The sequence below is a fragment of the Mastomys coucha genome, unplaced genomic scaffold (genome assembly GCF_008632895.1).
Source record: "Mastomys coucha isolate ucsf_1 unplaced genomic scaffold, UCSF_Mcou_1 pScaffold20, whole genome shotgun sequence".
Classification (NCBI taxonomy): Eukaryota; Metazoa; Chordata; class Mammalia; order Rodentia; family Muridae; genus Mastomys; species Mastomys coucha.
The window spans coordinates 105,430,068-105,454,762 of NW_022196903.1; the positions used below are offsets into that span (position 1 = coordinate 105,430,068).

Below are 24,695 nucleotides of genomic sequence, written 5' to 3' on the forward strand. Positions count from 1 at the left end.
CAATGGAATGGATCCCTGTGTTAGTTACTGCTCATTGATGTAACCAAACGTCTGACAAAAAACACAACGTAAGAGAAGGAGTGTTTGCTCTGTTTTACAGTTTGAGGGGTTGTAGTACGTCATGCCAGGGATGGCATGAGGGCAGGAGTTTCAGGCATCTGCTCACATTGTATCCATCCATAGCCAGGAAGCAGCGAGCGTGACTGGCAGTGCTTAGCTGACTATCTCCTTTGTATACAGTCTGGGAGCGCTGATAAGCTTCATTCATCTTCATTTAGGGTCTTTCCACCTCAGTTAACTTAATCTAGACGATCCCTCGAAGAGACATCTAGAGGCTTGCCTGTTAGGTGGTTCTGGGTCCTATCGAGTATAGCATATCAACCATTTTAACCACAGCACAAACTGGAAATATCTCAAGTACAAAATGCATTGAATATCCTAAGCACAATTTAGAGTATCAGGTATTCGCTTACTCGTGCACATGGTTGTGTTGCTGGCCAAGATCTGTGGGTTCCTGACCAGCATCACCAGGAACAACTGAACCATGGCCTGAGACCCTTAGAAAAGATAAAAATTCAAACATGGAAGTCCAGACAATTGCTTCCATATATCAAAAAGTTAAAATAAACCAGAGGCTTGGAAGATGTCTCAGTGGGTACAGTTCTTGCCATACAAATGTGTGGATCTGAATTCAGATAGCCAGAGTCCGTGAAAGAGCCAAGTGTGGTAGTATATGTCTGCAATCCCAATGCCCCTGTAGTAAGATGGATGGCAGAGTTCAGAAAATCCCTGGGAGCTTTCAAGGTAGCTAGCCTGGTTAATGCTGGAGCCAACAAGTAGTCCTGACTTAAACAAGTGGAAACTTAGGTTTGATGCCTGAGATTGTCTTCTGATCTCCTCATGCTGTGCACAAACACACAAGAACACACACATGGGGGGGAGGGAAGGAGGGAGGGAGAGAGAGAGAGCAAGAGAGAGAGAAAGAGAGAGAGAGAGAGAGAGAGAGAGAGAGAGAGAGAGAGAGAGATCCAAACCATTGTTACAATGGTTTTGGGATTCAGGCACATTTAACTTGTTAATTGGGTCCCTGGCTCAGAGCCTCACAAAAGTGAGTTCCAGCTGTCAGCCTGGCATGAGGTATCTTCTGAGACCCCCTCTGAGACAGGCTCGGGTCCTCTTCCAAGCTCATCTGCTGTTGGAAGAATTCATTTTCTTGCAGATGGAGAACTGACAGTGGCTGTAGTGGCTGACTCCTTAGATCTAGCAAGACAGGAAAAAAAAAAAAAAAGCCCTCATCCATAGGCCTTCATTTTGTAGGCACAGACCAGGTTGAGTGCACATAGGAACATCTATCTCCCTTCTATACCTTGTTCTAGACCTTACTTATATTTGTAAGATCCCTTCATCTTTGCCAGAAGACACAGTATATCACAGCATCATTCCCAACACCTTCACTGTCTTGTGTTTGTTAGAAGCAACTTACAGTTACTAGCATGGGGGTCATTTTAAAGTTCTGTGTGCTGCAGAGGGAGCAAGAAAAATGTGCATGCATTTGCAACAAGAGGGAAACAACCATCATCACCCTCACTTTTCAGAGACAATGAGACTCTCAGGTATCTTAATTCACCCATGGTAGAGTTGAAGTGAACATGCATACATTATCTCTCTATCTGTTTGTCTATGTATCAATCTATCTATCATCTATCTATCATCTATCTATCATCTACATATATATACATATATACATATATATCAATATCAGACCTACTTTCTAGGCATACATCCTATGCCCTTCCTTTCTTTCTTTCTTCCTTCCTTTCTTTCTTCCTTTCTTCCTTCCTTCCTTCCTTTCTTTCTTTTTTTCTTTCTTTCTTTCCTTCTTTCTTTTTAAGGGACAACATTTATTCCTTTTCCAAATGTTACAGCAAATCCAGGTGGAAGGATGGTTTTAGCAGTTAGAAAAAAAAAAGTACAAATCTGGGGTTTGGCCATTAAAAGTTATTTACAACAATGGGAGGGGGGAAAAAGACAAGTTGTTTCACATTACAGACCTCCCTCCCGCCTGACGCCTAATACTTGCTTATCAAGTCAGAGACATGGCTGATTCCACAAGCTGGAAGTTTGAACTTGAATTTATAAAAACCCAGACGGGGGGGGGGCAATGTCCTTCCCAGCCCAGGTGCCGCTAGGCATACCTGTGCTCTTATGCTCCTTCACCTGACTAAGTGGGGAAAGGCTACTGTTCTACCAGCAGCTAAATTGCCAAGCTGACACCAAGGACAAACTCACCAGGCACTTCGAGTAACTTACAGCAAACTTGAGTTACAAGGTGGGGGTCAGCAACACTGATGTTAGCAGAATTGAGCTCAACGTTCAAGACTCTAGCTCCTGGTGTAGTGTAATTTCCAAACAGGCAGAGCCTCCTCATGTCTTTCCCCACCCCGTGTCAAAAGCTGTGAAGCAGAACACTAGTTGGATCCAACAATCATGGTTTTTAATCCAGATGTTTTGGCCCTATAGGCAAAGGCTTTCTGAATCTGGGAACCTGTCCAAAAATCTGGAGAAAATTAGATCTTTATTCTAAAATTAAAGTTCCTGTAAAAAAAAAAATAGCAGGAAAGAAATAAAAAAGTTTAAGTTGTGGACAAGTCACAAAATATATGGCACAAATGTGGATTGAAAAGAACACAAATTAAGCTACAGTATGTCACTCATGCATATTTATAACAGCTAATTAAAATAGACTATGTGGTCTGTGGATTATTTATATCTACTAATCCTTAAGCGTTAGGTGCTTTTAATGAATACAGGATGTTCTTAAAAATCACAACCAAATAAAAGTCATTATTCATGTTCACACATGGAGACAACTTGGGCCATGACTGCTCTAGCCTAACAATGAAACCTCTTGTGAGCTGTGACCAGTGGGGGTGCATGAAAGTATCTTGTGTGAAGCCAGGAAATCTGTGTTGTGTTCAAATCTTGCTTCTACTTCTCTGTGCTTTTGTAACTTTGGGAAAGTCACTTGTCCCTTTCAGGACAGGCTCCACAGTGGATCATAAGAGACAAGTCAATAACTGACTTCACGGCTCCGTAATGTCTCCAAGTGGTAATACAAGAATGTTAGTTATCAGCTGCACTCCTAGTTGTTGGTCATGGGCTTGTTTAGTTTGTAGTGAAGCCTTGCTCTGTCTAATATAGAAGCCCCTAGCCACTTGAGGCCACTGAATATTTCCAGTGTGACTAATCTTTAGAGAGATGCACTGAGAGAATAAGATGGCTCAAAGAAGCAGTAAGAGAACAGAAGGGGTTGAAGAGTTAGCTTAGCAGTTAAGAGCACTGGATGCTCTTCCGGAGAACCCTGGTTCAATTCCTGGGACCCAAGAGAAGACTCATAATTGTCCACAACTCGTCTCAAGGGATTGGGTGCCTTCTTCTGACTTCTAAGGGTACAAAGTATGCACATGGTGTACAGAGCTGCACACTGTGCAGACAAAACACCCATACACATAAAATTATTTAACTAATTAGCTCTCTATAAGAATAGGAAATGTCTTCGTGAGCCTTATATCAAGCACAGCTGGAAATAGTAATACTTTGCAGATATCATGTTAAATAAATTTATTATGAATATCTCATCTGTTTCTTTTTGCTTTCTGTAAATGTGGCTATCAGAAGTTCTAAGTGTCATACATGGCATCCATTGTATTCCAGTTGGAAAGCAGGAACATGTAATATCTCAGTGTTCTCGGAGAAGAGTCTTAATTTCTTGGTGTTGTTTAAGGGACCCAGGGAGATCAAGCCCTGCCTGCCTGCCTACCTGCCTGCCTATCTGCCTGCCTACCTGCCTGCCTTGCTCTCCTCTTGTTCCATGCGGCTGCTGCTGCTCTTCTTACACACTGACCCTTTCATCTTTCTCTCATGAAGCCTATGACCACCTGGGGGCCTTTGCTTTTATAGCCCTGGGCTCCCAGAGTATTCTCTTTACATTGATTCTGCCCACATCTAACTTATTCCCCTGTTCCATGTCTCAGCCGGCATGCTGCCACCTCTGTCAGGCATTCCTGGACCACCACAACACAATGGAACAATATCCAATGGATATCTCCTCCGTTTATTCTCCCCTAGACACCCAGAGAAATCTGTAGTTTTCTTAACTAAAATGCTCCATTCACTGGACAGCAACCTGTGTGGACAAACCCCCTCCCAGTAGAAGTGTTTGCTACTGAGTGCTCACCTCAGTACTGAACCCACACTAGTTGTCAATCCAGTGTTTGCTTGTTTAGTTGATTCATTCATGGGTGATAAAAGGAATGTGAGATTCATTGAAAAGTCTCAGATAAGATCCAAGGAGAGATAGCGATGGTGTCCACAGTGTTATCTTGAACAGAGTATTTACTCTTTGCCTGACAATGGCTCATGTGATAATGACCAGGGTCATGGGAAGACCACAAGAGACAGGTGAAAACACATGACCTCCAATTTAGAATTGTGGATTAGAATGTAAGTGCTGGTAGTTTCTAGTTTTCTTGTCCTACATTAAGAAAGCCCTTGAGGGCTGGAGAGATGGCTCAGTGATTAAGAGCACTGACTGCTCTTCCAGAGGTCCCGAGTATATTCCCAGCAACCACGTGGTGGCTCACAACCATCTGTAGTAGGATCTGTTGCCCTCTTCTGGTGTGTCTGAAGACAGCTACAGTGTACTCATATACACTAATAATATATTTTTTCTTGAATTATTATTTTTTCTGAGTGACCAAGATCCAGTAAGCTAAGAACCAGAAGGATTTGTCTTTAATGTATGGTGTATCCCCAGCACCTAGTCCAGGGCTTGGTTAAGGCAGGTGCCTGAGACTCCCTTATGAATGAATGGGCATTTTCATCCCCTCAAAGAAATGAACCTTGAGAAAAGCAGACTTTCCTACTGTTCCAACCAAAAAAAAAAATTTACAGAATTCTATTTTCTTCCAAAGAAATAGAGAGCTCAGTCCATTAAGCCATAAACCCCTAAAGCCACACGAGCAAAAGAACCAGAGTTCAATTCAATGTAAAAAGTCAGGCATGGTGACATACATGCTTATAATCCCAGTCCTAGGGAGGACCTCTGGAGTTCACTAATCACCAGCCTAGTCCCATTGGCAAGATCCAGGCCATGTGAAAGACTCTATCCCCGCAAAAATGAGGTATGACATGCATACGAGTTTGACCACTGACCTTCACATGTATACCCATCTATGTACCCACATACACCATACATAGAAGGGAGAGGGAAGAAGAAGAGGAAGAGGAGAATGAGAATGTGAACAAGAACCAGAACAAGAGCAAGAAGTGGTGGTGGTGGTGGTGGTGGTGGTGGTGGGTATCTTAAAGCTCCAGTGAAACTGAGATACAATGGCCATATTCCCTCCATGTAACTGAACAGACACAAGCTGTAATTTGACTGCCATACAAGTCCATGGCTATGGGACCTCCTTTAATGTATGGCTCTGCAGAAGGATTTAAAGGATAGGAATTTGAATCCTGAGCTGGGTTGGGAATGGGATCTAGAGGACAGCAGGGATCTCTTATCTACCTATGGGAAGCAGTTCTCTAGAAAAGAGAAGATGGGGTACCCAGAATAGCATCTCAGTTCTCCAGTTCTGAGAAGGCATGGACGGCATCTGCATCCTTAAATGTTCCTAGAGCCAGAGGTACAGGTAAGGAGAAGAGAAGGGCATCTGTAGCTGAAACTACACGGTGTGAAGTTAATGCAACTACTAGGATGCCTGCCTGGAACAATGTTTTCTGAAGACGAGGCAAAGGGGGGGGGGCTGGGTCAGGAGTGGCCAGTGACATCACTCTGCCCATCTGAAAGGGATAAAGCCTGCCTTTGTTACACTTCTGGCTTCTGTTCTCTTTGCTCAGAGACATGAAAGCTTCTGGCATGATGTCTCTCTTTATCACGGTTGTTCTGAGGATCTGCTACTGAGAGAGCTGCTCATGGGAAAGCTTCCATCCAGGGCCACTCTTCTATTGACCACTGTGAAGTTCTAACATTTCACACACAGTCCACCTTGGCAGCTAGAACAAAATGGACAAAATGTATACTTGTGCCAGTTCTGCTGGTCTCACCTGTCCTGATTGGTGTTAATAAAAAGTCAGAATCTCAGTAAGGGAGATCATGTAGTTGGTAAAATGCTAACCTAGCAAACATGAGGATCTAGGCTCAATCACCAAACCTATGTAAACCAAGCTTGGTGTGGTGGCATGCTCATAATCCCAGCACTGGGGAGGCAGAGACAGGTGGATCCCTTGGAGCTCACTAGTCAGCTTAGCCAGCTAACCTAATGTACCAGCCAAGGTCCAGGTCAATGAGAGTCCTGATCAATGGTGGCTGGAGCTTTACAAGGACCAACGATGTCCTCTGGCCTCTTTGTGAATGCACACACACACAAACACACACACTCAGCACTAGATCTCTAGATCTTTATTCATCCATCCATCCAACCATTCATCTATCCAACTAATGTGCTCTGAGCTTCCCTTATATGCTTGATGGTTGTAGTCAAAGGTACAAAAACAAAAGTCAAAGTTAGCCAAACTAATTGTAGCAGACACCTATGAGAAAGAAATATAGGAAGGTCACCAATGGGAAGCCTTTCCCAAGAGTCTGAAAAGGGAATCACAGTTTGGGTAGAAAGGGCTGGAGATGATTTGAGATTCCCGAAGAGGATGACAGGTTAAATATTCAGCAATAGGAAGTCTCTGATTAGAAGACTAAAGGATATACTTTAAGATCAATATTGATTGGATCTCCTAGAGCCAATCTTTCACTTTAACCCACTGGAGCCCTGGTTTCTGGCAGGAGATCTAGCCCATGCAGGTTGTAGAAAAACCACCTCACCTCGTGACAGATGAAGCAGGATTGTTCTGGATGCCTGTGCTGTATTCTCTGGGGGCAGGAGAATCCAAGGCAGAAGAGCTGCCTACCAGAGCAACGTGGACTCAGGAGCAAACAACCTGGCCAACTCACAGAAACCATTGTTAGAAGTTCCATGGATACTTCATTCCAAGGATGAGAAACAGATAGATTTTGCTCATCCGGACTTGCAAGACCTAATTACTGATTTTCACAGTATATCCTTTACAGTCTCAAGCTCCATTCCCTGGGGCCAGTTCTGATCTCACCTTTTCAGACTAAGTCAAGTCCTATTGCAGAACACAACTATCTCTTCTTGTCTTCCCAATTAAAATCATAATAATAATTTTGAAGCTATAATGTGGGAACGGCTCCCTGGGTAAAGGTATTTGCTGCCAAGCCAGTTCCATGCTGGGAGCCCACATGGTGGAAGGAGAGAATTGATGTCCACAAGTCGTTCTCTGACCTCCACACAAATGCGCTCTCTCTCTCTCTCTCTCTCTCTCTCTCTCTCTCTCTCTCTCTCTCTCTCACAAACACACACACACACACACAAACAGAAAATAAAGATTGTGTTTTTTCCTCTGAGAAGTTTAAACAAGTCTTTAAAAAGATTATTTTAAACTTTTTAAAACTTTTTTGTTGTTTTTAAGAAATGATAATTTACTAGAGTCTTTTCTCTCTGGTTGCTAGAGACCTTACCCAGGTGAGGGTCAGCTGAGGCTTCGGGAGACCACCTGCCCCGCGCACCCTTGGGACAAGGGGGAAGAGGCGGGCAGAGAGCACTGCTCAGCATTTATTTTTGGACCCAGCTCTCTAAAAATACCTTGGCTCTCCAATTTGCTCTCTCTTTTGACCTGAATGGATCTGCCTGGGTCTCCTCTGCCCCTCCCTCTGCTCCTTGCCCTTTAAAGGAGAAGGGCGTGGGGAGGGATTCCTGCCGCCTAGGGGACAGATGTGAGCCCTAGGTGGCAGGGCAGCCGGCTAAACTGACGTCAGGGTAGAGTTTAGCCAAGTTCTCAGCCTCCCTGCAGAGGCCACCCTAAGGGAGGGGTGCAGCTTTTTGCTCTGATTGGCTGGCCTCGAGTGGGCGCCCACGCGCATTGGCTGACCACTTTTTAGAGGGAGCCCCGCTCTCCAATTAAAGCGGGCGGCAGCGCGGCTCTAAGTACAGAGCTACCCGCTGGATTCAGGCAAAGGAACCTGAACTTGGCCCTTCAGCAGCGCTGTCCAGGCGGCGCGCGCCCTCTCGCTCCCGCCTGAGAAGCCAGGTTTCTGCACCGGCAGGATGGCAAAGGTGGCTAAGGACCTCAACCCTGGAGTGCAAAAGGTGAGCGAGATCCCTCTGTATTCCTGTATTCTTCGGTCCCCATTGCTCTCAGACGCACTGAGTACCCAGGGACACACCTTACTGGTTGCATCAAATCCACAGAACTCACAGAAAACAGAATAGGTGGCAATACTTATTTGAGGTGACAGGCTTATCCCCCAAATTACTCTTCTCTTAAAGCCATTGTTAAGAAAGTATTTGCACTGAGTCTTAGTTCTCTATTGATGCTGATTAAGGTGAACTAAAGTTAAAATTTTGGGGGAGGGAGTAGATGCTTATTTGTGGTCATGGGAAATGTCCTGGCTTTCCCTTGCCTCTACCCCCCAACATCCTGATGTGCCTTTAGTGAAAGTTGGGGGACTGTGATGCAGCACCTCCCCCTTCGCTACCCTCCCGGAGTTGTGTGGTTTCCCCAGCACACAGAACAGTTCCTTTTGGTGTAGTTGGCAGTGGCAGCCATTCCAGCTCAGGGGAACTAATTTCTGTCTCCAGGGTCTGCACATTTCCCTTTCAAGAAGGGCTGGCCCAGAGCCCAGAAGGTCACGGGTAAATTGCTGCAGGCGGGGCCAGCAGCTGTGCCTATAGCTCTAAACTGGCTGCCTGCTTACCTGAGGCACTCTGAAAGCAGAAGGCTGGGCTATGAGAAGGGTTAGGAACGGGAAAGCAGCAATGACTCTTTCCAGACGATGAAATGAGAGGTATAGAGTCACAGAGAGGTGGCTCCAGGGGACGTAGGTGTTCAAACCCTGGCCCTGCATCTGGCTGTACAACAGCAATAAAGCCATATTCTTAGCAGCTCTTTCCCTATCTATAATGTAGGGAGGAAAGAACCAGTACTTTTAATAGCAATCTTGATAGTGTAGGTTAATATCCCTAAGCAGTAATTATTAAGCTATGCTTTCAGAATATTTAATCTTGCAGGGCAAAGTTCTCCTTTGCTGACATTTAGTGGGAGGTAGAAAAGCAAAGGAAAGAGAAAGAGATTGGAGAGGGCAGGAAGAAGAGAGGTGGGAGAGAGGAAGCCCCAGACCTCCTGCCCTCCCAAACTCCTGAGCCTAGTGATTCCTTCTGCACATGGCATCCAATCAGACTTAGTCCGGGCATCTCCCTGATGCATTCACCAGACTATTTGCAGAATCAAGTGTCATCTCTCCTCCCGAATTCACACAGCACTGAGACCTGAGTGCGGGGGATACCCCCTAGTCTCTAAGTACATGCATTCTTCACTCTTCCTGCTCTGCATTTTCCCTACGTGTTTGAGGACAGACCTCATTGTTGCTCATCTCTGTTCCAGTCTAGCATGCGTACCACATGCTCACAGTGACACTCAGAAAACAACAACTTAGAGTGGAGACTAGCTAAGCCTGCAGTGATGGCTTAGGGTGCACATGGGATTATCTTCCTGTTTGTAGCACTGTGGTATGGTCTGTTTGGACTACTGCCTCAAATTCAGCCAAAGTACCAGACTTCAGGGATGGTGACTGCATTCCACTGTCCTTAGATGGGTCAAATGCTTTGGGAGTGTATTGCTATAAGCAGGTTAACATCTTAGAATGTGGGATGGAGCCTATAAAGATCCCTCCCCTTCATCAAGAGCCCAGGCCACGCTTGGAGAAAGCCTTGTTTTTTACTGTGCCTTGCATAGGAGGGTGTGATTCTCTGGATTAGAGATGGAACATGTTCCTCTTCATTTCTCTGTCTGCTGCCAACTTCCTTGGCCTGTGAAGGTTTTATTTTCCATTTAGATCCAATTACAGGCTTAGAGAAAGAATGAAGTGGGCAAAGATGAAAGGGTGGGTATTTTTTACCTCTTGGAATTTCTACCACTGGGGAAGATCACCAAGGGGGTGGATTAACCAATGTCTTCAACCTAAAGAGTGGAGGGAAGGAAAGGGAACCCAAGAGAGCCTTGCCAAATGGCACAGCTCTGATAAATACTGCATCCTATCAAAAATCTGAAAAGAGTTTATTGCATATTTACTTTAAAAATCAGCAGTTGGTGGGGATTATAACATTTGGCTTCAGGGAGAGTAACCGCACTTAGACATTCTAAACCATTTTCAGACTGCAAAAGACCTATTTACAAAATGTGAAAGGGCTTAACATGGATTTCATAGTGTCCCCATTGCCCTGTCCCCCAAGAGTTGGGAAGGGTGGGAATCCCCAGCAACTGGGAAATCATACACGGTCTTCAAGAGAAAATATAAAATCCCAAACTAGAGTAGTCTTGGAGATCATGTGACTGAGCCCAGACTGTCACCCTCTGTCTGTGGGATGCACACTCTTGCCCACAGGGGCAGAGAGTGGGACAGTCCCAAGCCACTGACTGCTCTGGAGCCATTATTTGCTTTTCTCTTGGGAAAGGAGATTACTCCCCAGGACAGGCCGGTCCCTGAGCATGGTGAAATTGCCAACATTCTCAAATACCTGTCTCTAGGTGGAACCAATCACCAGGATAAATTTGTCCTTCAGATGCTTATTAAAAATTCTGTGTACTGCCACAGGCTTTGGCATCAGATCTGAGTTCAAATCCTAGCTCCACCACTTACTATCCAAATACTAGGACAAGGAATCTAACTTCTATGTTGGTGTCCTAAAAGCTTCTGAAAACTGAAGAGGCAATAGTGGTGTTAATGTCTCACGGTGCTTGGGATACTCAGCAAGATGGTGTATATTAAAAGCTCAGCATATGAGCATTTGGAGAAAATCAGCCCTTAGACTGGGAAAGTGTTTTCCACACAATCCTAAGGACTTGAGTTCAACCTTTAGCACCCACAAAAAGAGCAATGGCAATATGTGTAATCTCAGCACTAAGACAGATCCCTAGGACTTATTGGCCAACCAGCCTAGCCTACTTGATGACTTCCAGGTTCCAGTGAGAGACCTTGTTCCAAAAACATAAAGTATATGGCCTTGGAGGAAAAATATCCAAGGTTGGTCTTAGGCTATTGCAACCACTTATGCACACACACACACACACACACACACACACACACACACACACGGATATAGAGAGAGTTAGTGGCGTGGAGGAACTCTTTCTCACCTTTTAGATGTGAAAACTGAAGCTTGAAAGAGTCAAACTACTGACCAGAGTTGGCTGAGAAGGTGTCTAGAAGCCAATGGGCTCTTAGAGATCCCCTGATGGCCAGGAGCTCCTTGTAAGATTAGATCAGACAAAGAGCCTCAAGATTTGCTCATGCTGCTGCAGTGCCAACGTCCTGGCTCCAAAGGACTCTCTTTTTCTTTTTCTTTCTTTGCTCCTTAACACAATACCAAAGGAACACTAAGTGATAAGATATCCAAGTGCATGTCCAGGTTCAATTAGGCATCTTTCTCTACATATCTCCCCATTACATCCTTCCTAGCCAGCCTGTGCCCAGGGTTAGTCCTCTGCTCTGTCCAAAGCCTTCCTGTTTTCACCTCTGATTCCTGCTGTGTGCAGACTTTCTCGCACGTGGCTTAGGCAGGCTAGTTCAACATAAACAAGGATTCTCAAGAATCGTCATTGGCTCTCTCAGCCTTAAAAACATGGTTTGGTTTGGTTTGGTTTGGTTTGGTTTGGTTTGGTTTGGTTTGTTGAGCTTTATTGTAGAGAACGGTGGGGGGGGGAGAGAAGAAAGTAGAGGCTAGCCTTGGTTACATTGGAGAGAGGGGGAAGGGAGGGGGAGAGAGGGAGCAAGAGGTGAGGGTAAGAGATAAGAAACAGCAAGAGCTTAAGAGTTTTTTTTTCCTTAAAAACATGTTAACCTGTCACTTGAAGACCTTAATAGCCAACACATTGAAGGCATGCCCATAGGTGTACAAAGCAACTTGCCCCCAAAAAGAGCGGGAAGAGAGAGCACATGCTTGCATCCATGTGTGCCACAGCAAACGTGTAGAGGTGAGGGATCAAACTCTGGGAGTCAGTTCTCCCTTCCACTGTGAGTTCAAAGGGTTAAGTTCAGTTGGTGAGGCTGGTAGGGAAAACCCTTTCACCAGCCTTATCTAAGTCTTTTTCAGAGAATTATTCTGCATGTGGCAGATGCTCATCCTGACATGTAGATATATCTGAACAGGCTCAGTCAGGAGGTCACAGGTAAGCCACAGCACAGTATGAGCCACCATCTGCTGTGGGAGCAGGATCCCCTAGTCATATGGACTGCAGGGGTGCTGAGGCAGGGCCAGACAGGCTGAACTCAGCAAAGCAGAGAGCCAGACCACCCAGCTCCTTCGTGTCTCTTTCATGTCTGTACTCTGGGCACTTTCGGGAGACGATAGTGAGCCAATTTCATTCCAGAAGAGGCTTGAGACTGGATTCCAAGGGAGGAGAATCACCCTATCTTTCCTACTCACATATTCAAAATAGCCTGTGTATAATGCAACAGAGATTTGCTGTGATTCATGGCAGACATGAAGCACTCTTATCTCACCACCCCTTACCCAACAACATTTAAACATTCATTTCTCTGGCAGTTGGTTGACTCACTGCAGTTAGTAAAGGCATGAGGTGGGCTTAAGATGTACCTCAGAGGTAGAATACTTGCCTAGCACTTTTGAGACCCTGGATGCTATTGCAAGCACTACAAAATCAATTAATTAACTAATTAACAAATAATCGTTATTATGATTCCAGGCATTTCTTTGCTGGAGGCCTATGCACAGGTCATTTTTCTAACTGGCAAGAAGTTGGGTAAAATCCAGTTGCCTTTCCCCTCCATCCCTCTTCTCTTTCTTTTATGTCAGATCATCTTCCTAAACAAGGAGTTACGGAGAAATAGACCCAGCACTCCATTCTCAGGAAAGCAGAATTATCCAGAGGCTTCTAGAACATCCCAGAGGAAAATACAACTGTTGTTCTTCGTCATTTTCCTTTAAAACTATTCGTCTTCTTCCACTGTACATACAGGAGGAGTATTTGGTCAGCAGCTGCCACCGCCTTGACAGGTGTGGGGCCAAAAGCCACTTCTATGAGATTCCCTCGAGATCAGGGGGCTTCCTTGACTGCACTTGGGACATTTTTGGTGTCCTAGACATGCTTGGTGTCATGTATGTCAACAGCATAAGTTTATTGGAACTCAAAAAAAAAAAAAAATGCCATCTGTGGAATTTCTCTAAGAGCTAAGGATGAAGTAGGGGCCCATGGGTATCAAGATTGTTTTTAATAGTTGACACATATTTGGTTTCTAAGCTTAGATACTTGAGGCAGACATTTGGTGGGTTTTTTTTATTACATTTATTTATTTAGTGTGTGTGTGTGTGTGTGTGTGTGTGTGTGTGTGTGTGTGTGCATGATATGGTACCTGTCAGAGGACAACTTTGTCTCTCCTTCCACTGAAGGTTCTGGGGATCAAACTCCAGTCATTTGGCTTGACAGCAAGTGCCTTTACCTGCTGAGCCACTTCATCAGCCCAGATCCTGGATTTTATAAAATCAGAAATGACAATGCAATCCCAAAGCTCTGTAAAATTCTTACATCAACTTTGTAGCTGGAGTCTACTTCTTTTATACTAGAAATGAACCTGTTCACTTTTATATCCTCTCTCTAAAGGTCTTTATTTGTTCTTCTTATTATCAACTGTTTGAGTTCCTTCCTCCCAGCCTGTTCTTTGTTAGGACAGACAAGTTTGGGAAAAAAAAATCAAAAGAGGAAAAGGGTATACACCCCTCCGGGATACTCAGGATGCCTGAAATGTGCTCTGATATCATTATGATTAGCCTTCAGAACTACCAAAAGAAGACAGCAGTGGTCCACATATGAGTAAAGTTAGACTCCAAGTTTAAATGTTTGCCTGACATGACCGGCTAAGATGTCAAAACCAGTCTCTCAGAACACACAGCCTAAGCTCATTTATTCAGAGCACAAATCTGGAGGACAAAGGGGATGACTATTACTATAAGTCTCACACATAAATTAAGTAAACTCACTGGGCACAACTGCTTAGCATTTGCCCAATGCCACCAGGATTCTGTTCTCCTCAGATATGTGTGAGTAGCACCAGAATTGTCATCCACATCAAGCCAAGGCTATTTCTGGGGATACAACAGAAACTTTCTATATTCTTCCTACTTTTCTAGAAGGCTGATGATATCCTATGGGCAAGAATCTGGTACAGAAACCATTCGAGCAATCACATTATTACCATATTATCCTGATTCTTAAAAACAAATCATATACATACTAGATCCAAATATTCCAGGCAGTGTTAGTGTGGTGATAAGCTTCCCTGAGAAATGTCCATCTCAACATGCTTGGTCAGCTTGACTCATGGTCTGCCCAGTAATATATGAATCATGACAAGAAAGCCACAGACCAGGCTCCCACAGGACATGCTTTAAAAGGAAGTAATATTGCTCAAGGGGGTGGGGTGAAGAATTAAAAGCCCTATTTGGCCATTCTCTATTTTGAAGAGACAAAGACTATGGGTGTCCAGCCCCAGGTAGCTATTACAAATCCACTTTATTTGTTCATGGATTAAAAATTTTCTCTCCTATTTTAAAACATTTGGATGTTTTAAAATATTGTCTATGGAGATAAATGTGGATGAACCATTGTCCCTACAAGTTGAGTAGAGTTAAATGGTAGTACTCTCCTTTAATCCTATAACTGTCCTAAGCATCGACCAGAGGTTTCTGGGACTTAGTGACCACCCAGCCTAGACAACTTGGTGAGCCCTTAATCCCAATAAGAGATCTTGTCGCATAAAATAAGGCAGCGAGTGGCTAAAGAAGATACTTTATATCTATTCCCCTTGCCTCTCTATATATGTGCATATACAAATACAAACACATGCACACATGGAGTGGGAAGAAATCCACATATTGCAAGTGTAGTGATCTAGAGATAAAACCTAATTCAGTTGTTTACCAGGTCCACAATTTTTGCCAAGTTACTCATCCTTGCTGGACCTCTGATCCCTCATTTTAGAACACAGGCTAATAGTAATTTTACATGTAAATGATAGTTTAATGAGGTAAAGTAAGCAATAAATACATCTCCCCGATGCCACTGGCATTTCTTCTCAGCATCACAAAGCAAAAATCTCATAGGTCATTAAGCACTGGAATGTTGAAAGAGCAAGTTCAGTTTGCCTACATCACATGTGGCAACTTCTAAGATATCCAATTGCAGGACCTTCTCTTTGTAGCTAAACTTGATCCAGCCATAAATAAGTTCAAGCCATGCCATATGCAAAATCATGGGGATAGCAAAGCAGTTCATCTCGGATCTTTCATGGCCTGCCTTTCAAAAGCAGCCTTCACCTTGTCCAGCCTCACCCTTGTAATCTTATCCAGGCACTTACCATTAGATACCTTGCTTATAAAGTGGAGTGAACTTCACTTCTCTCTTCCTGAACAAATATTTGTTTAACATTTATTAGGCTCCACCCACTATCTTCTCATACAATGAATACAAAAGCTCTGAGACTCCTGCCTTGAAAACTTGAATCTGGTGGAATTCATTCTTTATATGGTAAGAGAAAAGTGCAACAATGTTGGTGTTCCAGATTCTATGTATTACTTGACCTCCCACCTAACACACACACACACACACACACACACACACACACACACACACACACTCTTTGCCTAGACATCCTCATATCTCCAGAGACTGTACACCTTCAGAGAAACCTAGATATGCTTCTTCTCTGTGACAGTGGAATGGGTCAATTCTTTGCCCACCTTTTATATCCTAAACAAGACTCTTAGCAACCATGAGAAAGAGAGTTAAAAAGTAGCTTCCACATCCAACTAGTATCTAGTTTTAGCATTAATGCTTATACGAATATAAACCAGTTGTCTGTGCCGAGTACATATCCTCATAGACTGCTGAACCCTGGGTTGTATTTTTTCATTATGTTGATTTCAGGGACACCAAAGGGTAAAATAACAGGGAAAGGGCTACTACATGAGTAATGGCCTATAAGAAACCTGTCCTTAAGAAGATAGCATCTATTTGGGCCACATGACTAAGTGGTGTTTCTAGTTATTGATTCACTACCAAGATGACTGGCTCAAGAAATATGCTGGCTACAGGAGGTGGAAGGAAAGAAGATCCTAGTTTTGTCCCTATTCTGGAGGACAGCCACACACCTCCCAAGGCTCCTATGCTCTCTATCTCAGCCTGCTCTGTAGCCATCAAGATTCCTACCTAAGGGGACTTGACTCTAATGAGAGGGACAGTGGGTAGGAAATTGTGTAAGGGAGATAATTTTGAAATTTTACTGATAGATTGATGGTCCTGAGCATTCTATACAAGTCTTCTACCACTAAACTGTATCCCTCAATACTTAGAGGGTGTGGTTTTCAATGAGAGCTATGTCACTACAACTGTGTTACCAGGCAACTTTGTGAGGAAAACTATTGCATCTTTATATCTCTAATCTCTCATTAAAAGGTAGGTCTTTCTTCTATTAGGAATGGAGACAAAGGCCCTGAAAGTTAATGAGCCCCAGGCCTTAAATTCCAATGGATATCAGTAATTATTTAGCTATGTTAAATTGGACATACCATTTATATGCACCCTTGCTCTGAAAATATAGTGATGATAGACACCATTATTTACTAGTAATGAATTTTTTAAAAGCTGTAATATTACTAAACCACATCTCTGGATTTATGTGTTTATATCATTTCAGTAATTGTTTCCTTTGGGATTTTAATTTAAGCATTTAAAATATTATTCTAAACCAGGCAGTGATGGCGCACTCCTTTAATCCCAGCACTTGGGAGGCAGAGGCAGGTGGATTTTTGAGTTCAAGACCAGCCTGTTCTACAGAGTGAGTTCCAGGACAGCCAGGGCTACACAGAGAAACTCTGTCTCAAAAAAAACCATATATATATATATATATGTATATATATATATATGTATACATACATGCACATATATACACACACATATATACACATTCTTATGCTTGGCAGTGTCTTGACTGGAGGATCAAAAGTCATGCTGAGGAAGATCAGGAAAGGAAGTCCTTAGTCTTCCTCAGGGAGGCCAGGGAGCCTCCCCAAGATGGCAACAGGAGTTGTGTGTTGAAAGATGAGGATGGACAAGGACCAGGTCACAGTTCCACTTTGTGCCTCCTATATCTGACACTCATGTTCCCCATCACACGTGCTGTCTATCTTAGGGATATCAGCTGTCTCACACTATAGACGAAAGCATGCAGTGTAGCCCTGCACTCCAGCTGTTATCTGAAAGCTTGATCCTTTTCCTCAGTGAAGATCCTCTGGGCTGCTGGGATATTTTGGAAGGGTCATGATGCCAATGGAGCAACTGCCTTGATGTACCGTGCAGATGGCATCAGCCTTCTAAGAGGCAGAACCTTGGTCCTTGAGACTCAAAGTCTTCCTTCAGGGTGATTTCTTTTCACATAGTTCCTCCCTCAGATTTCCAACTGGCTCTGAAAATCTGCATTCTTTCTTAAAGCATTTCAGGGCGGGTGGTATAGCCAAATGAAATTTTGAAGGCTTGATATATATATGTCACTAGGTTGATTGTTCTTGATTTTTTTGTTAGTTACATGCAGCGTTGTGTAATTATGAGACCTGGGGGGAACCTTCAAATGGTTTGCTGCCAAGTTTTGTGGAAAATGAAAACACTGTCATCATAGCTGTATTTGCAAGGACTTGAAGAAGGAATAAGATTTAATGGAGAAACTCATCTGTCTTCCCACACAGCCAGCAGGCCCCAACAGCCCAGGAGGAAAACACAGCTCCAGAATAAGATTTGTTGCTAATTAGGCTTTTCATAACTGCCTCCACCTTTCCTAGGGCCCAGAGTTAGGACCAACACAGGGGAAAATGCTCATGCTCTGCACTTGAACAATTAAAATTAATTTTTGTAGGAAAGTCCTTAGAGAGTCTCAGCTTTTTGTTGAATGGGCAAGACCACAGGCCCAGCAAGGCCAAATGACTTGTTCACAATCCCAAAGCTAGTTGGTAGGCATGCTAATAGTTCAGGGAGAGAATATTTATCTAGCACGGACAAGGCCCCAGGTTCATCCCCAGTATTGAAACAAGGAGGAGGAAGAGGACACAGAGAAATCAGGTACTATAGCACTTAGGTATATGGCTCAGTTGGCCATGAGCTTGCTTTGCCTATATAAAGCCCTGCAGTGCATAAACCAGGTGTGGTGGCTCATGTGGTAGAGATAGAAGTTCAACTAAAAAAGCAAGTTTGAGGTCCACTTGGGCTACATGAAACCCTGCTTCAAAGACAAAGCAAAACACTATTTTTGTCCTAATCTCCATGGTCAGAACTTTCAATGCAGAATGAAGTGGGCAGTGATGAGAATATTTTTGCCTCCTGAATAAATCTGTTTTTGTGTTTGTTTGTTAACATCTCTAATCCTTAAATAGTTCTTCCTTCTCTTGAGCTAGAATCTCTGTCTCTGAAGCTTTTCCACAGTAGCTCTCTTTGCTTCCAGGGTCAGCTCAAAACTGAACGACCAGTTGTTTCCTGAAAGTTCATTTCCAGTTCTTCTGCCAAGGCTTCCACACTGGTCAGGTGGAAAGATGAGGCTTCCATTTTCAGGGTCACTTCCCAGTTCTCAGAGCCCTAACATAAGTCTTCAGCTGAGGGACATGGGCCCCTAGACTTCCTTTAAGTTTGGTCCAGAGACCCCGTTTGTGAGTAGTGTTATTTCTCTGTGTGGGAAGCATAGTCTCTCCATCTATCATCATGTGCTGATATACCACCAACAATCCTATTCTTGAAAAAGGACTTTTATGACGGAAAAAGCTATACAGAGGACAGTAAGTGCTAGTGAATTACTAAGAGAAAACCTCCCACACTCTTGGGTAATACTTAAGAAAACTCAGCACTGTTGTTCCCAGTTTAACAAAAAGGTGAGGAAGCTGTGTACACAAAACCTGAGCAGACTGAGGAACGAAAGAAGTCTTACTAAAGCATAGTAATAGCGACAGTAGAGGTTTTCTGTGTGTGTGTGTATTCAAGTCTGTGTGTATCCAAGTGTGTGTGCATCCAAGTGTGTGTTCAGATTTGTGCATGAATGCATATGGGGGGGCGTGTGTATATGTGTACATGTGTATGCACAAGTAGGGCAGTGAGCACTGTCTCCACTTCCCCAGTGCTGAGAAGCATGCACCACCAAGCCCAGCTTTTTTATGTGTGTGCTAAGAGTCGAACCTTCATGCTTGCACAGTAAACACCATCCCAGCTAAGCCATCTCCCAAGTCCCTGGCCAACATATTTCTTAATTGTAGAGTGGTCATAGTTTATTGCTATCTGAAATACTTAGAAAAGTGACACTATAGTCAAGACGGTACCTCTGTGACTTCTCATCTGGAGGGAGTATGCAGTAAATAAATGAGAGAGCTGTCTGTCAAGATCATCTTGCTTTCACTAAAAGACACCACAAAAAAGGTGAGAGACTATTCACAAATAGAAAGTTTTCCAAGTATTGTACACATAGATGCTTTTGACAGAAAGTTGTATCCAGGATGTGTAGATTACTTCTACAAACTGGTTCTCAATGGACAACTTTTTAAAAAAATTGTTTTATTTTAGCATGTTTATGGGTACCTACCTGCACATGAGTGTTGTGCCATGGCACATGCAGATGCTTGCAGAGACCAGAAGAGGGTATCATATCTCCTACTACTGGAGTTCCAAATAGTTGAGGAGTTACCATGTAGGTGCTGAGAACAGAGCCTGGGTCTTCTGCAATAGCAATAAGTGCTCTAAACCACTAAGCCATATCTCCAGTCCCTAAAAATGAAGGCTGGACCATGTATATCACAAAAGAAGAGGCCTACATAGCTTGTATGTGCAGACAAGGTTGGGGAGTGGTTGATATCATTATTTCTCCAAGAAATACAAAGTACAAGCATAATGAGATTGTGTTGGATACTCAGTGGAATGCTGAAATTAAGACAAACATTACCAAGTCTGGGAAAGAAGTGGAGAAACTGGAAGTCACGTGATGTTGCCAGGGAGAATATAAAATAATACTACAACTAGAAGCTGCTGGTAGCTTCTTGTGGGGTTTAATATCTGTCTACCCTATAACAGTTTTACTCTTATGTACATGTTCAGGAGAAAGGACCATGGATATCCATCACAAACACTTAGACAAGAGTATCTGGAATGATTTTTATCTACATAAGCCCTTGATTGTAAATAATTCAAATCCTCATCAACCTGAGAATGGATATTTAGATAACAGAAGCTAAGTAGTTTTGTTTTTTTTTAATTTAATGTATGCAACCACCTGGGTAATCTTAAACATCTTGAATAGAGGAATTAAGAAGCGAAATTATATAATACGATAGAATTTCTTCTGTATAATGTTCTGAACAGAGTGGAAAGATAGAACAAGGATAAAAGACAGAATACTAGCTATCATTCTAAAAAAGTGGTTATTGCCAAGAAAGGGGCACTTGGGAGCTTTGTGGAATGTAGGGTTGCTGTATTTTATCTGATAATGGTTTTAGGGAATACACATATAAAGTAATCAGGTGAATACTTGAGATTTTTGAATATTTTTAAACTCTAAAGCCAGGCACAGTAACACACACATCTGCAATTACTGCGATCCTTCTGGAAGGTGGAAATTGGATCGAGGAGAACCAGAAGCTTGCTGCCCAGCTAGTCTAGCAAATATGGCAGTGAACAGCAGGGGTCTCTGTCTCAAAAAAGGTAAAAGGTGAAGATCAATACAAAAGGCTGCCCCCTGACATCCACATGCACACCGTGGCAAATACACGTGCACACACATGTACGTCTATCACTCACCCAGGCAACAATGTGGGAAAGCTCTGTATAAATTTTACTTTGAAGTTCTGTTAAAGGTTTGAAGAGAGAGCATTTAAGAATAAGGAAGATGGACCTGTGAATAGATGATCAGGGGACAGTGGGGCTGAACGCTGTGTTCTTGTAGCAGCCTGGTGAATGCTACACTAAAGAAGTCTGTCTCAAGGAGGTGCTACTGGGGCTTTTAGAGTTTCCTTCTATTAGTCCAGCATTGCCATTTCTCTGATGGTCCCTCTTCAGTCATGTACCTGACAGTGTCCAGCCTCCTCTGAATGATCTGCCACTGGTTCCCCAAACAGAACTTTCTTGCACACACCCCTGTTTGCAGAGAGGGCCTTGTTCTCTGTATACCCATCTTCCATGAGGCCTGAAATTCAGAACAGGCCCTTTGTCTTCTGAACTTCTAACACCCATCTGTTTTCTTACTGAGCATATATGTGTATATATGCTCAGCATATATACCTTCAGAGTAGTCCGGGGACATCTGCCATTGTTGTCTTGCTTGCTTTAATCCCTGCACCACAATATCCTGTTTGTGCTGAAATCCTCCACCTGGCCTCATTCCCCTCTGTGTGCTCCCTGTTATTGAAGCACACAGGAAGGGCTTGGCAGTGTGGTGGATGGAGCAGAGTAAGGCAAACAAGAAGTAAGAGAAAGACAGAGATGAATAGAGTAAGGGAACAGCAGCTTTGCCCCTTCTCCTGACAGACACAGCCATTCCTTAGAGGATAAGAGGGAAAATAGAACATAAGAGTAGATGGTATGATACAGATGTGGAAGAGAGAAAGAAGACCACTCCCTTCTCTCCCTCCGTGGGGCCCCATGTGGCTGTGCTGTTGACTCCTAGGCCTTTATATTGAAGAGCCAAAACCAGAACCAAAAAGGGGGGAGTGAGATGCAGGAGTAGATGCAGGAGACAGATACCTTGATGTCTGCCCTTGAGGGTACCCAAGAGACATCTTAAGACCTAAAGAAAACTAAAGTGAGTGGCATACCAAACCAGACTCAGAATTTTTGACAAATGCATCAGAAATCTGATTATCTTCCCTCAAACTTATCTTCCAAAACAGTCGTTGCAGGATGCAGACAAGCCACACCTTGATATATTTCCAGTTTCCAAAGAACCAACCTGGGCCTTCCTGTGAATTCACCAGCCCCCCACCCCCTGCTCTCCAGCCAAAGGTCCCTTGAGACAAACCAGGGATTTCCATAGGCTGGAGAGACAGTTGGACCTGGTCTCCAAACAACAGCACTCACATCTCAGAAGATCTGGCCCTCCTGAGGAATGACTGAAAGCTGGCTGAAATTGAGGCCAAACCGCTCCTAGCTCAGACCCATATCTAGTTTAATTTTCTAGCCCTTGATGAATATTTATACCAAAATAGGCCAGTGGAAAACTTCCATCTGTGAGGATTTGTGGACGTTTGTCTTTCTGTAGCCACCTTGACCAAGCTTAGGAAAACATTAGAATCACTGCCAATTGCAGAGTCTTTGAAGTGCAGGAGATGTTAAGAAGGCTCTGGACCATAGTATTTCTTCTTATCGTGAAGACTCTGAGCTGGCATTCCATTCTTTAAAGAAAAAAAAAAGCAAAACTTAGTATCAATGCTGCGGCTTAGTGCTTTATAACTTTAGCCAAGCCTTCAATACCACACTGACTATGGTGAATAGTATTTTGAAAGCATGGATAACTCTATTAAAATTTTTGCTGGGTGAAATTGCTCTGCTAGCTGGTGTTTCAAAATATCACTTTAAAAAGTGTAGGGTGCAGAGATCACTCATTTGGTTCGTGTAAGCATGAGAGCCTGTGTTCAATCCGCAGAACCCATGTTTTTTAAAAAAGACCAGATATGTTTGCATGCTTTTATAATCTCCATACTGGGGAGGCAGAAACAGCTGGATCTCTGGGGCTTGCTGGCCAGCTAGCCTAGCCTACTTAGAAAGTTGGGGGCTAATGAGAGACCCCCATCTCAAACATAAGGTGACAGTACTTGAGAAATGATGCTGTAGGGTATCCTCTGTGAGCTCTCTCTCTCCCTCTCCCTCTCCCTCTCCTTCTCCCTTTCCTTCTCCCTCTCCCTTCCCCTCTCCCCTCTCTCTCACACACACATACCTATATATCCATAAACACCCATCACACACACATACCAAAAAACTTAAAATGCTACAAGTAATTACTTTCATTGTCTTATTTTTTCCTACATTTTGTACTTTGGGCATCCCATAATCTAGGCAAGAGCCTTCTTCTTCTCTTTACTGGTAAAGAAATGTCACCAAACCATCTTCTTAGTCTATGATCAGCCATCTCCTATTCCTCAGAGCCCAGGCTCCTCAACCCTGCCCTCCTCTCCATGTGAAAAGCTAAACTAGAGTCCTTGTTTTTATATAAAGTCTATTGACCTCTCTTGTGTAGCATAGGTGATGGGCCATGCATTACACCAGGCCATAGTTTTCCTTATTTTTACAAATACCTGCTTTTACAGGGGGTAATATAAGGCTCAGGGGATGAAATAGTGGTTTCAGTTTCAGATTCAATCATTGATGAAGGTTAAGAATAGGAAATTCAACCCTAGGTCTTCCCTTCTTTCCTGGTGTGTTCTCAAAGTTCTAAAGTCTAGGACATTAATTTGGTCATGGGTTGAATTCAGTCAACACAGACATGAACATTAGCCAGAACCTACCTCCCTTTTCAGATCTCAAATCCTTCTGAGTCTATCAGGGAGAAAACCTCCTTCCAGAATTTCTAACTTCTCAAACATCCAGATTCATATTAAAGTCACAGTGCACAAACCCAAAGTGTTAAGAAGGTAATTTCATACAATCAGAATTTAACAAAGCCATTTCATTATTTGCTGTAATTTTTAAAATATTTATCTATTTTTAAGTGTTTGGGTATATGATAGTTTATCTACCTGCATGTCTGAATACCCACCAGGGGCCAGAAAAGACAGTTCGGTTCCCTAGAAGTGGAGGTACAGATGTTTGCAAGCTATCATGTAGGTTCTAGGAAGCAAACTCAGGTCGTCTAAAAGAGTAGACATGTGCTCTTCACGGCTGAACCTGCTCTCCAGCTCCCATTTGCTATGTCTATGGCTGCCTTCTATTTTAAATACACTTCATGGGTAAAGTTATTTTTCAAGAAACAAGTTTTCAAAAAGCGATTTGTGTAACTATAAATAAGTAGATAAGTCACACAGATGGTATGTAGAATACAAAGTCCACAAAGGAGGAAGACAGGGTTCTGTAAACAGCTGATGTTTGATTTCTCCCTGATCTCCAAAACACTTTGTGTTTTTCAAAACATCTCACATGTGTTATCATGTGTAATTCTTAACATCCACCCCATAAAGCTGATAAAGACTATAATTCACTTTTAAAGATGAAAAGGACCAGAGATTAGTTCAGTAGTAGGGTTGCATCACTATACGAATGGTCCTAGGTTTTATTCTCAACACTATTATACAAAACATATAATAAAGCTGAATATGGTGGTGGAGACCTGTAATCCCAGCACCCAGAAGGTGAAGACGGTCTAAAGTCCAGGGTCACCTGCAGCTACAGAGCCAGTCTGTGACATATGAGATCCTGTGTCCAAAAATACGAAAGTATAATTAAAATGGAAAAATCAACCGAGTGGTGGTGGCACAGGCCTTTAACCCCAGCACTTGGGAGGCAGAGGCAGGTGGATTTCTGAGTTCGAGGCC

General features: G+C 43.2%; 1 protein-coding gene and 1 long non-coding RNA gene across 2 annotated transcripts in view; one reads left to right on the forward strand and one right to left on the reverse strand.

Moving 5' to 3' along the window:
* Positions 1–8,018: 8,018 nt before the first annotated feature.
* Positions 8,019–24,695, forward strand: part of Lmcd1 (LIM and cysteine rich domains 1) — a 61,251-nt gene continuing 44,574 nt past the window's right edge. The window contains exon 1 of the mRNA XM_031382832.1: positions 8,019–8,228. Coding sequence (XP_031238692.1) covers positions 8,187–8,228 — 42 coding nt within the window. The 5' untranslated portion in view covers positions 8,019–8,186. The remainder of the gene's footprint in view (positions 8,229–24,695) is intronic.
* LOC116099375 overlaps positions 22,320–24,695 on the reverse strand; it is a 5,414-nt gene continuing 3,038 nt past the window's right edge. Inside the window, exon 2 of the long non-coding RNA XR_004122236.1 lies at positions 22,320–22,562. This is a non-coding gene — a long non-coding RNA (uncharacterized LOC116099375). The remainder of the gene's footprint in view (positions 22,563–24,695) is intronic.